General features: G+C 43.2%; 1 protein-coding gene across 1 annotated transcript; it reads right to left on the bottom strand.

The window, feature by feature from the left end:
- Positions 1 to 630: 630 nt before the first annotated feature.
- Positions 631 to 15,099, bottom strand: LOC308308978 (fibroblast growth factor 6-like; the record flags this gene model as incomplete). The annotated part of the gene is made up of 3 exons (XM_080754431.1): positions 631 to 807; positions 12,416 to 12,519; positions 14,742 to 15,099. The coding sequence occupies 3 exons, from the start codon at positions 15,097 to 15,099 to the stop codon at positions 631 to 633; spliced, it is 639 nt and encodes a 212-aa protein (XP_080610557.1).
- Between the last annotated feature and the right edge of the window lie 713 nt (positions 15,100 to 15,812).

Below are 15,812 nucleotides of genomic sequence, written 5' to 3' on the forward strand. Positions count from 1 at the left end.
TAGGGTTCAAGTGGTTAATATAAAAAGGAGGAAAAAAAAGTTTCTATCGGTCAAAGATTTTGGACGACCCCCTGTAGTAACTCTGGGGACCCCCTAGGGGTCCCGGACCCCCTGTTGAAGACCCCTGGCTTAGCAGACAGTCTGAGCAGAAGTCCATGCGTTCCCTTCGTCCAGTCAAGTGGTTCTTTGAGGTAATAAAAAGTATTCATTTCACCGTGTAAAAGCACAGGATAACAGCGAGCTCAGACCAGGAAGTGACATACTTCAGTTACAGCAAGCACCAATGTAAAGTGAGACGTGGCAAAGGCTTCCACTCGTCCTGTCAATAACAATATGCAGCACAGTATGGCGCGTGTACATATATGTTCTGTACATATATGTACACATAAATACATATATGTTTCAATACAAAGAGAGCTATCCAAATATACATATATAAAGAGAATAAATATTTGTGTAGCTTTTTCGCAGTCCCATGTGTGTGTGTGTGTGTGTGTGTGTGTGTGTGTGTGTGTGTGTGTGTGTGTGTGTGTGTGTGTGTGTGTGTCGTATTGCGGTCACCGCATTTCTGTCATTACCTGGACGTCCACATCCACATGTGCAAAGTGTGTGAGTTTTATTGCCAGTTTCTCAGAGTCGGGGGAGGAAGTGGGTGACCGTGGAGGCCGTGGTGGCCTTGTTGCCTCTCTTGGCGCGGCCGTGCTTGCTGAGGGCGATGTAGAAGCCCTTGTAAACAGAAGACTCGTAGGCGTTGTAGTTGTTGGGCAGTAGCGTCTCCTTGAACTTGCATTCGTCTCGAAAGGCTCTCTAGGATATAAAATAGCATATAAAATAATATTAGTGTTATGTTAAAGGCTCTCTAGGATATAAAATAGCATATAAAATAATATTAGTGTTATGTTAAAGGCTCTCTAGGATATGAAATAGCATATAAAATAATATTAGTGTTATGTTAAAGGCTCTCTAAGATATAAAATAGCATATAACATAATATTAGTGTTATATTAAAGGCTCTCTAGGATATAAAATAGCATAAATAATATTAGTGTTATGTTAAACCTAAGTGAGACTTGCGCCACCCACTCCACAGTGACACTCGTGCCCCGTAGAGCTCTTTGCTGTCTTGACTCTCACATGGGAGAAAGCTTACATGTGTGAGAGATCATGTCATTATGTGTGGTGGTGTGTGCTACTGTATCACATCAATGATGTTCTTTGACAAGTGCTGTAAAACATTGACATTTATCTACTTACTTATTTATTATTAACTATAATTATTACTTATTACTTACAATTACCGTACTATTATTCTTCTTCTTGCAAACTGAGCCAGTAAGCTCCATAAGCATGTTGCTTCCCCCTTCCCCTTTTCTAGTTTCATGGACACCTTATCGTGTTAAAATGAACTTGACTTGCCCTTTCTTTACCAAATATGATTGTCATGCTCATAATGCACCAATGCACATTACAGTGTATGTATTGTCCAATGAACTGGAAATAAACTGAACTGAACTGAACTGAACTGAACTAGTTCAGGGGTTTTCAAAGTGGGTGACGGGGCACCCTGGGGTGCCGTGACGGCAGTCCAGGGGTGCCGCGAGATCATTTGATAATATTTGGAATTTATTTGGCCACTTGAAAGAATATTTAGTATCATTTTAAACTTGAAGTACAAAGTTATTTTCAGTCAGTTCTAACCAAAATGGCTATTATCTCAACGTTTTCCTCGCAACATAATCACTAAAATATCGTCACTATCGGGCAGAAACCTTGTATCTCCAAGTTTCAAATGCGTACGTCTTTTGGTAAAGCAAAGCCCTGCTTCATCATACAAGACTATCGCACAAAACTAGTGAAAACAGCCGATCTACAAGCACACAACGCCTCGCGATGCGAGGCGTTGTGTGCTTGTAGATCTGCTGTTTTCACTAGTTTTGTACATTTTATAGATGATAAAAAATACAAAACGAACGGTTTTGGACATCCAAGGTTTCCACCCGACAACAACGATATGCTATAAATATAAGGTGCTGGGAGTGAAAATTATAATGTAGGGGTGCCTCGGATTAAAAAAATATTTATGGGGTGCCCTGAGACAAAAATGTTTGGGAACCCCTGAACTAGGAAGCAAGCGTCCGAGATACGGACCAGGGTCAGCGAAAGCTCCGATCATCAAGACACACATGATGAACATCACAGCACGTGACGCGGTTTCCTTGTCACCTAATACTGAGAAGACATAGTTTAAGGGAAACTGGAGGAGGTGGCATTTTGTTCAAATAAGAATTGCCCTTTTCAAAGGCAGACGTTGCCACCCTCTTACTTTTAACCCAGTGTTGCGTAGCCATGCGATCAGAGATGGTCTCCGCCTACCAATACATCTGGTGACATCCATGTGAATTCAATGCAGGGGGATTAAAAACTGCGTGGAAGTAACAATGCATTTAACAAATAACTGCATTTTGCAAACAGTTTAGGATCCTTCATGTTGGGGCGGTGGACAGGATTAGTATTCAAAGCGGCAGCCATTCTGGCCGCTGTTCTATCAGCTGCATTGATCCTAGATGTCACCAGTATTGGTAGGCGGAGATATCCTATCTGAGTGCCTGGCAACGCAAACACTTCTTTTAACCCAACTAGTTGCATGTTTGTGTGCGTGACAATTCAGACATATACAATTAAAGAACGTTACACATTATTACATGACATGGTGTAATATGACACCATGGAGGAGTACTACAACCATATCTACATGTTGGTCAGTCCAAGACAAATTACTGTAAATCAGCCTGTTGACTATTAAACAGTTGATTTACATTGAACGCTCAAGAGACTGCTTTGTGTGTGCGTGTGTGTGTGTGTGTGTGTGTGTGTGTGTGTGTGTGTGTGTGTGGGTGTGTGTGTGTGTGTGTGTGTGTGTGTGTGTGTGTGTGTGTGCGTGCGCGCGCGCATGTGTGTACGCACACACGCATGCATGCACGCACAGGGGTCCTTGAGGGAGTTCCATTGGGTCCCCAGCTAAATGATAGTTAGGAACCAAATGGACCCTTAGGGGTATGTAACTCTGAGAGTGTACAAATGGAACCAAAGGGACCCTGATCTGTCCATTTGGTTCCATGTACATGTTAAATAAACATTGATTTTACAATATCAATTCGGGTCTCAGAGATAGAAATACAATTAAATGGGGTCTGTAGCCTAATGCAGGGGTTTTCAAAGTGGGTGACGGGGCACCCTGGGGTGCCGCGACGGCAGTCCAGGGGTGCCGCAAGATAATTTGATAATACTTGGAATTTATTTGGACACTTGAAAAAATATTTATCATTTTAAACTTGAAGTACAAAGTTATTTTCAGTCAGTTCTAACCAAAATGGCATATTATCTCAATGTTTTCCTCGCAACATAATCACTAAAATATCGTCATTGTCGGGCAGAAACCTCTGTCGCACAAAACTAGTGAAAACAGCCAATCTACAAGCACACAACGCCTCGTGTGCTTGTAGATCGGATGTTTTCACTAGTTTAGTACATTTTATAGATGATAAATACAAAACGAACGGTTTTGGACATACTAGGTTTCTACCCGACAACGACGATATGCTAAAAGGTGCTGGGAGTGAAAATTATAATTTAAGGGTGCCTCGGATTAAAACAATATTTATGGGGTGCCCTGAGACAAGAAAGTTGGGGAACCCCTGGCCTAATGCATGTGAAACTGGGCATCCTTGAAATTAAAATGGTTGGGAATCACTGCTAGAGCCATAAAAGTCTTCTCTTATGTGGGTTTCAGGCATATCTTTTAAATGGGGGTCCGTGGGCTAATAAGTGTCGATTTGGGGGTCCTTGACATGAGAAAGTTTGAGAACTACTGCCTGTTGTAGCTAGCAGTGGTGGCCATTTTGTGGTGCCACAGATATAAACCCCATTCATTTTCCCGTATAGACTGCTATGCCCTATAATATAGTAAGGGAAGGTTAGCCTCATGCTGGACCAATCTGGGAACTAAATCATTTCCAATATCTTTCTTCACAGATGTGTTCATAAAGGTGTCTACTATCACCTCTGAACTTTCTCAATCACTACTCCCTCTGGAAACGTTGTGGGAGCCAATCAAAGTTGGGGGTGTCGGGATACCCTGAGCCTAAAGGGGAAAAAATAAATAAAAAATAAAGAATGACCAATATGAGCGTATGAGGTGTGTAATTAGGTGTGTATGAGGTGTGTAATTTGTGTATTTTTGGGCTGCTGAATCCATTCCAACCATTCGTTTTCAGTTAAAATGACTCCTTGGCCATAAAATAGGCCTAATTGGCTAAGGCTTAGCCAATCATGTAATTTGAGTTAACCGGTGTCCTGTTAGTCCCTATGTTTTAAACCCTGTGTTTGAGTGTTCCTTGTCAGATTGTATCATGTTATCCTGTGTGTCATGATGTGTGCTTACCCACCTGATCTTGAATAGTTTTCATGAATTCAAACCCTACTCCAACCATTTTTTTATTGCAAATATTATATGTCTCATGGACATACAAAAGTAAGCATGGCCTATTTTATGGACAAGGAGTCATTTTTACTGATAACTAATGGTTAGAATGGATTCAGCAGCCCCAAAATACCATAATTACACACCTCATACGCTCATATTGACAATATTTAAAATTTTCCACCTTTAATCCCAGGCCCTTACCCCCAACTTTGATTGGCTCCCACAAAGTTTCCAGGGGGAGTTGTGATTGAGAAAGTTCAGAGGTGATAGTAGACAGCTTTATGAACACATTTGTGAAGAAAGATATTGGAAATTATTTAGTTTTCAGATTGGTCCAGCATGAGGCTAACCTTCCCTTACTAATAGCAGTGGTTCCCAACCCTTCCAGGCTGTTTGACCACCCAAAACAATCATATTTGAACTGTGGACCCCCCAACCAGACAAGCACTTGGAATGTAGCATTTGAGGCATTACATTTAGTTTGAATCTGTTCCACAGCTAAATATTGTGAAAAGATCTACAAGCTCACAACGCCTCACGTTGCGAGACATTGTGAGCTTTATAGATTGGCTATTTTCACAATTGTTGCCTCTTTCTTATATTATTTGCCAATTTGGCCAATGTTTGACCTTTCTTATACAGTTTGTTGATTACTTTTGATGCAGTAATGCACAAAGAAATGTGGGGGGCCCCCTGGAAGTTGAGAACCACTGGCCTGGAGCAGTGGTTCTCAACCTGGGGGGTTGAGAACCACCTTATAATCCCCAAATGATTTTGGGGGGTCCCCAGATGATTAACTTAATGTGTAACATTGTTTTCTCACTCAACAGTAAACAAACCAACATAAAGTTTAAGTGTATAGTGGGTATCTGCACATTTCTAAAGTGACAATTTAAGGACTTTTCAATGCCTCTAAAATGACAAATTAAACATTGGCCAAATTGTCAATCATTAGAGGCAGAAATTGTGAAAATAGCAGATCTACATGCTCACAACATGTGTGAGCATGTAGATCGGCTTTTTTCACAATAGAACCATGTTATACAAAATGTAATGCCTCAACTCTTAGTGCTCGTCAGGGTGGGGGGGTCCCCAGTTAAAATATGATTATTTTGGGGGTCACGGCCTGAAAAGGTTGAGAACCACTGGCCTAGAGTAGCTACAAAAGTGATTTTCCTTTTCAACCCATTTAGGCCCAAGTCCGATTTGAATAAAGCCTAAAGGCCCATTCCCACTGGGCCAGATAACAGATATCTGGAGATATTTCTCCAGATATTTCTCCATGCAAAGTGGATGGTAGATACAGATAAAAAAATGTTTTGCCACAGATAAAAGTATCTGTGGCAAATATCTGTGGTAGATATTTTTTTTTATCTCTATCTACCATCCACTTTGAATGGAAAAATATCTGGAGAAATATCTCCAGATATCTGTTATCTGGCCCAGTGGGAATGGGCCTTTATAGACCTACGTCCGATTTGAAAATTACCCACTGTTTTTTCTGGAAAACGGATTATTCAGCCTCTGTAGCAGCTAGAAACAGCTTACACCTTTGACTTTCATAGAAAAAAATCTGAAAAACTTAAAATATTTTTTTCAAAAATTACTGTACATACGTGTTCCCGGCCTGAGGGGGTAATACACTTTAAAGACCCAATGAAATTACTATTTTGGGTATTTTATTTTGAAGTTTCAGTTTGAAAAGGAAGCCTGTGTGTTTCTGAACCAATCCGAGGGGACCAGCCCTTCAGGCGATAGGATTTAAAATCTGAGTAATGGGAGTAATGGGAGCCAGCAATGGGAAACAAACAGGTGAATGTAATCAAAGGTTCATTTATATTCAAAAAGTCTATCTATGTCATCACTTTTAAATTTCTGTTCACAGGAAGTAATTAAGAATGGCCTATTTAGGGACCTTTGATATAAATATACACAACAAATGTTAATTTTCAATTTTTTTGGCATCTAGTGTTAGGTATGGCCATATTATCACTACAGATATGCTCTAAAAGTGTGAAAAACATGTTTTTGATTCCACCCTGTCTTTAATGTGTACCCGTCCATAATGGGCACAGTAAAATCTGCCACAGATAAAAGATAAAAAAGCCACAGATAAAAGAAATATCTGTGACAGATATTCTTTTTTTTTTCATCTGTATCTACCATCCACTTTGAATGGAAACATATCTGGAGAAAGAGATTTTTATTATCTGTTATCTGGCCCAGTGGGAATGGGCCTTTAGCCTGACCCACATATAGGGCTGTCACGATTATGACATTTTACATGACGATTAATTTTCTCTCAAATAATTGCGATTAACGATTTAATTGTGTTTTTGTCGTTGAAAATTACAATTCTGCAATTCTGTTTGGCTTTTAGGCTTTGAAGTTGCACATGGTAGATATGACTCATAAGCTAAATATACAAAGACATTACTTGACATATTTGACAACTTTATACTTAAAAAAGAACATTGATAGTGGAAATAGCAGATCTACAAGCTCACAACGTGTCGCGATGCGACGCGTTGTGAGCTTGTAGATCTGCTATTTCCACTATTTTTGACATGGAAACGATTATGACCATTATGAAAAATAATCACGATTATGTCAAATAATCACGATTAGACGATTATGTAATAATTGTGACAGCCCTACCCACATAAGACAGACAGCAATAGGCAAAAGACAAAATGCAGGTGTAGTAGTGTGATGATGATTCTCTGGCTTTTTGGAAAAAACCTCAGCTCTCATCATTCATGGGTTAGGGTTGAGACGGTGAGACTCATGTGAGACTCAGCTGACAGGCTCAATGCAGTCTATGTGTACAAGCAAGTGAAAGTAAACTAGCATTATGAGAGCCTGTTCACTCAACACGTCAACAGTGTTGATTTCGTCAACTAAAACTATGACGAAAAATGTTGGTCGACTGCATTTTTTTTCACTGAGGAAAACTAGATAAAAACGAAATAAAAATTAAGCTGTGAAGACTAAAACTAAGACTAAATAAATTGACAATTTCGTCAACAAAATAAAACTAGACTAAAACGTTAGGGAGGGACTAGTGGAGAAGAGAGTCATTTTATGTTTGTTTGCTCTCAGGCTGAGAGCAACCAAACATAAAATGGGTGTTGCGTACTGAAAATAGCCGATCTACAAGCTGCGACGCGTTGTGAGCTTGTAGATCTGCTATTTTCAGCACACAACCAAGTGTAAAATCAGTCGTTACGATGCCATCAAGGCCTGCCAAAATACATTTTAGTAGACTAAATCAACTGTGGATTTAGTCGCCTAAAATCTTATGATATTTAGTCGACTAAAATTAGACTAAAACTAAAACTTTTCAGGTGACTAAATTATGACTAAAACTAAATTACATTGCATTCAAAAAGACTATGACTAAAACTAAATCAAAATTTGCTGTCAAAAACAACACTGTCACTCAAGCAGAACTCAGCCTATAGTCAGTGATAGCTAGCCTAGCCAGCTAGACATCATCCCCTGTTGTAAACAGGGGCGTCACAAGGGGTAGGAAAGTGGGACTGAGTTACCAGGGCCCAGTGTTGCCAGACGTACGATAATTATCGTATTTGTACGATAATTTGATCCTCTGTACGATGTACGATCAATAATTCCAAAAATGCCCAAATGTACGATAATTTCGGCATATCACCAAAAAGAGTGTGAATTCGATATTTTCCCTGGCTGCTGATCTGGGATCTGGTTTGGCTACTCAAAATAAGCCAGGAAATCGATCAATCTGACCCTAGATCTGTACTTGGAGGCATTAAAAACACCGGTTGCATCTTTCCAGACCAGTTTCAGGCTTTTATTTGTGTAAGCTCCAGGAAGTTGCCTACCTCCACGCAGCATATCTGATGCGTTTTTGTCACGCAGGAGTCTCAAACAAGGTTGTTTCTTACACTGACTAAAGACGCATTTTTTGGTGAAATTACGTTTTTACGCAAGTGATTTCTCTTTTTTTGGCTGTGTACGATAGTTTCATGTCAAATACGATAATTCTGAGGCTCCGGTACGATAATTCAACATTTCCCATCTGGCGACACTGCCAGGGCCCAAGGTGGAGGGGCCCTAGTAACATTAGCTATTGAAAAATAGCAGACATACAAGCTCACAGCGCGGCACCGAGTGCCACGCTGCGAAATCTTGTGCGCAAATCTTTGAATATATGTATTTTTTTAAGTGAACATTTGTAACTCAAATCTTGCTTCTGGGGGGGTCCCTGGAACTAAATATTTTGAGATGGGGGGTCCTTCACATGTAAAAGTTTGAGCATCACTGACATGAAAACAGAGGTTTCTTGGCACACATTTTCACGATTTTTCAAAAATAGCAGATCTACAAGCTCGCAGCGCGGCACTCGGTGCCGCGCTGTGAGCTTGTATATCTGCTATTTTTCAATAGTTAACATTCATGGGGGGCCCGCAGTGAATCCTTGTACCCAGGGCCCAGAATTTGGTGTGACGCCCCTGGTTGTAAAACTATGGTTAAAGGGATATTACACTTTCAAACAAACTTTTAGGTCTAATCAGGCTTGTATGAACACCCTGAACAGTTTTTAATTTGCTTCATTCAGTATTTAGATATTTGATGTAAATGTTACCACCTCCAACACGCCCAGGCCCTCTCCACATACACACCCATTGTAACTTCAAACTCCATTTTAACCATGATAGATTCATTAAAAACACACATTATTTTTTCTGGTGACTCATAATACCCTCCTAATACGTGAGCAGACCGTGTTTTTTCAATAACTTTTTTCATTTATTTTCAATAAAATATTATTGTATTTAATGTTTTCCATTTTCCCAAAGAATTATTAAAAATAAAAGAAAAAGGTTATTGAAAAAACACGGTCTGCTCACGTATTAGGAGGGTATTATGAGTCACCAGAAATAATAATGTGTGTTTTTTATGAATCTATCATGGTTAAAATGGAGTTTGAATTTACAATGGGTGTGTATGTGGAGAGGGCCTGGGCGTGTTGGAGGTGGTAACATTTACATCAAATATCTAAATACTGAATGAAGCAAATTAAAAACTGTTCAGGGTGTTTATACAAGCCTGATTAGACCTAAAAGTGTGTTTGAAAGTGTAATATCCCTTTAAAGCAAGGAGGGGATCTATAGTATACTGCAGTTACTAGTTAGCTGCATTAGTATACAGGCTGGCCCCATGCAGTTACTAGTTAGCTGCATTAGTATACAGGCTGGCCCCGTGCAGTTACTAGTTAGCTGCATTAGTATACAGGCTGGCCCCAGGCAGTTACTAGTTAGCTGCATTAGTATACAGGCTGGCCCCATGCAGTTAGTTAGCTGCATTGGTATACAGGCTGGCCCCAGGCAGTTACTAGTTAGCTGCATTAGTATACAGGCTGGCCCCAGGTAGTTACTAGTTAGCTGCATTAGTTAGCCCTGAATACATGACTCTCATATACATGAGAGTCATGCTCGAACTTTAACATGAGGACCAGTGGGTAATCGAGCCCTCAACGGTTTGCGCTAGGAACATCAGATTTCAAAAATAAAGTGCTTACCCAAGCCAACTCTGCTAACGATTTGACGCCGCACAACGTTCATTACACGCCGCTCCCCGGTTGTTGAGTAAAAAGCATTTTTGTCCGAAATTATTTTGTTTTTCCATTGGACTTCCTCGCTTATCCCAAATGATGATCCAACCTGCGCCTCACTTGTGCCACAGCGCCCCCACATGCTTGGTAGGTGTATTTCGCTGTAACAGGTAGGTTTTCACAGCTTCACTTGTTATAATTCTTAGCTTCTTGATTCTTTTCCCTTCTCCTCCGGTGTTTGCGCTCATGTGTCTCTCTCAAGTAGTCAAGTCAACAAGTGAGAAGATGTTCGGCCGCAGGGCGTGCACTACAAGACAATGTGTTTAGATTCAGTTACAGCCGATAGAGGGCGCAGTTGCGCACTTTGGGGGTAAGCGAGGAAATGACCCGGATTGTCCAATGGAAAACAAAATAATTTCGGACAAAAATGCTTTTTACTCAACAACCGGGGAGCGGCATGTAATGAACGTTGTGCGGCGTCAAATCGTTAGCAGAGTTGGCTTGGGTAAGCACTTTATTTTTGAAATCTGATGTTCCTAGCGCAAACCGTTGAGGGCTCGATTACCCACTGGTCCTCATGTTAAAGTTCGAGCATGACTCTCATGTATATGAGAGTCATGTATTCAGGGCTACTGCATTAGTATACAGGCTGGCCCCAGGCAGTTACTAGTTAGCTGCATTAGTATACAGGCTGGTCCCATGCAGTTACTAGTTAGCTGCATTAGTATACAGGCTGGCCCCATGCAGTTACTAGTTAGCTGCATTAGTATACAGGCTGGTCCCATGCAGTTACTAGTTAGCTGCATTAGTATACAGGCTGGCCCCAGGCAGTTACTAGTTAGCTGCATTAGTATACAGGCTGGCCCCATGCAGTTAGTTAGCTGCATTAGTATACAGGCTGGCCCCAGGCTAGTGATAGTTAGCTGCATTAGTATACAGGCTGGTCCCATGCAGTTACTAGTTAGCTGCATTAGTATACAGGCTGGCCCCAGGCAGTTACTAGTTAGCTGCATTAGTATACAGGCTGGTCCCATGCAGTTACTAGTTAGCTGCATTAGTATACAGGCTGGCCCCAGGCAGTTACTAGTTAGCTGCATTAGTATACAGGCTGGTCCCATGCAGTTACTAGTTAGCTGCATTAGTATACAGGCTGGCCCCAGGCAGTTACTAGTTAGCTGCATTAGTATACAGGCTGGCCCCATGCAGTTAGTTAGCTGCATTAGTATACAGGCTGGCCCCAGGCAGTTACTAGTTAGCTGCATTAGTATACAGGCTGGTCCCATGCAGTTACTAGTTAGCTGCATTAGTATACAGGCTGGCCCCAGGCAGTTACTAGTTAGCTGCATTAGTATACAGGCTGGCCCCAGGCAGTTACTAGTTAGCTGCATTAGTATACAGGCTGGCCCCAGGCAGTTACTAGTTAGCTGCATTAGTATACAGGCTGGCCCCAGGCAGTTACTAGTTAGCTGCATTAGTATACAGGCTGGCCCCGTGCAGTTACTAGTTAGCTGCATTAGTATACAGGCTGGCCCCAGGCAGTTACTAGTTAGCTGCATTAGTATACAGGCTGGCCCCATGCAGTTACTAGTTAGCTGCATTAGTATACAGGCTGGCCCCAGGCAGTTACTAGTTAGCTGCATTAGTATACAGGCTGGCCCCAGGCAGTTACTAGTTAGCCGCATTAGTATACAGGCTGGCCCCAGGCAGTTACTAGTTAGCTGCATTAGTATACAGGCTGGCCCCAGGCAGTTACTAGTTAGCTGCATTAGTATACAGGCTGGCCCCAGGCAGTTACTAGTTAGCTGCATTAGTATACAGGCTGGCCCCATGCAGTTACTAGTTAGCTGCATTAGTATACAGGCTGGCCCCAGGCAGTTACTAGTTAGCTGCATTAGTATACAGGCTGGCCCCAGGCAGTTACTAGTTAGCTGCATTAGTATACAGGCTGGTCCCATGCAGTTACTAGTTAGCTGCATTAGTATACAGGCTGGTCCCATGCAGTTACTAGTTAGCTGCATTAGTATACAGGCTGGTCCCATGCAGTTACTAGTTAGCTGCATTAGTATACAGGCTGGTCCCATGCAGTTACTAGTTAGCTGCATTAGTATACAGGCTGGTCCCAGGCAGTTACTAGTTAGCTGCATTAGTATACAGGCTGGTCCCATGCAGTTACTAGTTAGCTGCATTAGTATACAGGCTGGCCCCAGGCTAGTGATAGTTAGCTGCATTAGTATACAGGCTGGCCCCAGGCTATTAAAGTGATCGCTGCCGTTTATCTTTCAGTTCAGTAGAATGTGTGCATAAAGAGAGAAATAAGGCTGACAGTGTCGCGCACATACCGTTCCGTACAACCGTCCTCTGCTGTTCATTGCGACAAACAGCTGACTCCTCACGCCGCACATGCTGATGACTCCTCGTTCCACGGTAGAGATCTCAATAAGACCTTTAAAAGACCAAACAAGAACGGAGTTAAACCAAGCCTGTCCGGTAGCAGCACAGCGCGCACACGCACGCACGCACGCACGCACGCACGCACACGCGCACACACACACACACACACACACACACACACACACACACACACACAGGGGCGTCACAAGGGGTAGTAGGAAAGTGGGACTGAGTTACCAGGGCCCAAGGTGTTGGAGGGGCCTTCATTATTTTATACTTTAGCTATTGAAAAATAGCAGATATGCAAGCTCACGGTGCCGCGCTGCGAGCTTGTAGATCTGCTATTTTTGAAAAGTCGTGAAAATGTGTGCAAATCTTTGAATATATGTATTTTTTATGCGAACGTTTGTAACTCAAATTTTGCTTCTGGGGGGTCCCTGGAACTACATATTTTGAGATGGTCCGTGGCCAAATACATACCATTTTGGGGGTCCTTCACATGAAAAGGTTTGAGCTCCACTGACATCGAAACATAGGTTTTTTTTTTTTTTTTTTAAACCTTAGAAGGATTTGAAATATTCAAAGATTTTCATGATGTTTCAAAAATAGCAGATCTACAAGCTCGCAGCGTGGCACTCGGTGCCGCGCTGTGAGCTTGTAGATCTGCTATTTTTCAATAGTTAAAGCACAGGGGGGGGGGTTGGGGGGGGGCACAGTGAATCCTTGTACCCAGGGCTCAGAATTTGGTGTGACACCCCTGCACGCACACACACACACACACACACACACACACACACACACACACACACACACACACACACACACACTCTGCCACTGACTGGCCACTAATATAACACGTGCACCAATGCAGCAGTGGGTGGAACCCTGCAGGACTGTGCAGGTGCATTGCGACTGGGATGGAATGCATTTCTCCGTGGTGGTGAATTTGCACTTTATCAGAATGCATGCACATTTATTGTGTTTGTTTGAAAGCTTTAACGGCTCCCACCGTCCGGACGGTGCATGCTTTGCATGCATGCGTTGGTAACGTGTTTCTGACCGCTGCTGCTGCCGCTGCTGCTGCGGGACTGTGAGAGTGTAAAAATAAAGTGAGCGTCTAAATCGGTCCAAGCATTCATGTCATGTTTTGGCCTGGGAAGATATTTCGCAGTGACGAATGCGAAGAAGGGTTTTTTAATAGATTTTGCCTTTGCTTTCGCAAACTTCCAACATCAACGCCGACAGCCTATTGGATGTCATGCGAGATCAGCAGCAACACGGAGCCTGTAGTCAGTGTTAATATTAGGCTCTGACGGTCACAAGAAAACACATCGACTGAACCTTATCGTTTTGTAACTGTAAATATAAAGCTGCAATCCGGCGCTTATTTTAATTAACAACCCGCCGTTTAGAGTATGTTGTTAATCCATGTTCATCTGCAGTGGTTTGGAGGGGGGGGGGGGGGGGGGGTCTAAATTGACCCATACAAGTCTGTAACTCTGACAGAACCAAATGGACCCTAAAGGGTTCATTTGGTTCCATTTGTACACTGTCAATAGTTATAGGGAGACCTTGAAATTTGAAGGTTTGAGAAACAGCTTTTTAAAGGAATAGTTACCCTCAAAATGACTTTTTTTCTTCTATACTCACCACATGGAGACATATCTATGACCCTAACCCTATATTAAACACAACTCACTGTATTGGTTATTAAACACAACTCACTGTGTTGGTTATTAAACACAACTTACTGTATTGGTTCTCGCTCTGCGTGGATACACAGGATATTATATTTAATATTAATCATAACTCACTGCATTGGTTCTCGTGTGTGGAACTATTAGGGTTACCCTAACCATATCTATGACATAACCTTATAGCCTATTAAACACAACTTAGGCTACTGTATTGGTTCTCGCTGTGTGGAACTATTAAAGAACTTACTGTCTTGGTTGTCTTGGTGCGTGCCGCTGTGTGGATATATTATATTTAATATGAATCATAACTTACTGTATTGGTTCTCTTGGTGCGTGCCGCTGTGTGGATATATTATATTTAATATGAATCATAACTTACTGTCCTGGTTCTCTTGGTGCGTGCCGCTGTGTGGATATATTATATTTAATATGAATCATAACTTACTGTCCTGGTTCTCTTGGTGCGTGCCGCTGTGTGGATATATTATATTTAATATGAATCATAACTTACTGTCCTGGTTCTCTTGGTGCGTGCCGCTGTGTGGATATATTATATTTAATATGAATCATAACTTACTGTCCTGGTTCTCTTGGTGCGTGCCGCTGATCCGGCCGTCCGGCTGCACCTGCAGGTGAAACCCGATGCCCACGTTGCAGTAGAGCCTCCTCACCCTCTTGATGCCCAGTAAATAGTCGCTCTGCCAGTTCAGCTGCGACTTGTCGCCGGTCAGACCGAGGTAGGAGCGAGAGAAAAGGTTCTCCCAGCGCTTCTCCATCGCGGTGGCGTCGCCCGGGACGGGGAGCGGGTAGGGGGCCGCGGACCCCAGCAGAGAGGTCGCTAGTAGGACGAGCAGCGCCGTAGTGCAGTGCGTCCCGTGCGTGCGGCGGGCGCACAAGGACATGCTGCAGGCGCACCGCTGCGCCACAACGGCCATCCGGCGCGACCTTTATCGGGGCACGTGGGCAAAGTTAACAACGGCCCTGCGGGGAACGCGGCTCTTCTTATTTGTTTTCCTCCTCGTCCTTTGGCATCGTGGCGAAGAAGAAGGCTTGTTGTTTCGGGAGAGATGATGGCGGTGATCACGGAGGCCCCGGGCACGGAACCAGAAACAGAAGCATAGCCCGGGACGGGGGTCTGAGCGGGGCTGCGTGTGAGGAGGAGCGCTACGGAGCTTGAGGTGGCGGCGATGACCATCTTTTGCAGCTCCGCGCCTCGGCCGTGGAGGAGGAACACTGGAGGGAGGACCACTCACTCACTCACCAGACTAGCTCACCTTGCAGGAGCCACTCGCATCCCAAGCGTGACATCATCACTCTGACTTCACCCAGCACACCGCCACCCCCATCACCACCTCGGGAGAGAGAGAGAGAGAGAGAGAGAGAGAGAGGGTGGGAGGGGGGGAGAGAGAGAGAGAGAGAGAGAGAGAGAGAGAGAGAGAGAGTTGCAATCCAGCAGCAATAGAGTGCGCAGCGGCGCTCAAAAAGCATCAGAATGCGGTGAGCTCTTGTCTGATGCGTACAGTGGGACAGGGGACAGGACTGCACTGGGACGGGGGGGACAGGACTGCACTGGGACGGGTCAGGACGGGGCAGGGGACGGAGAGGAAGGGGACTTACATTGCATGGGGAGCGTTGAGCAATCTTGGGA

This window comes from Nannobrachium achirus (genome assembly GCF_963921795.1).
Source record: "Nannobrachium achirus genome assembly, chromosome: 23".
Lineage (NCBI taxonomy): Eukaryota > Metazoa > Chordata > Actinopteri > Myctophiformes > Myctophidae > Nannobrachium > Nannobrachium achirus.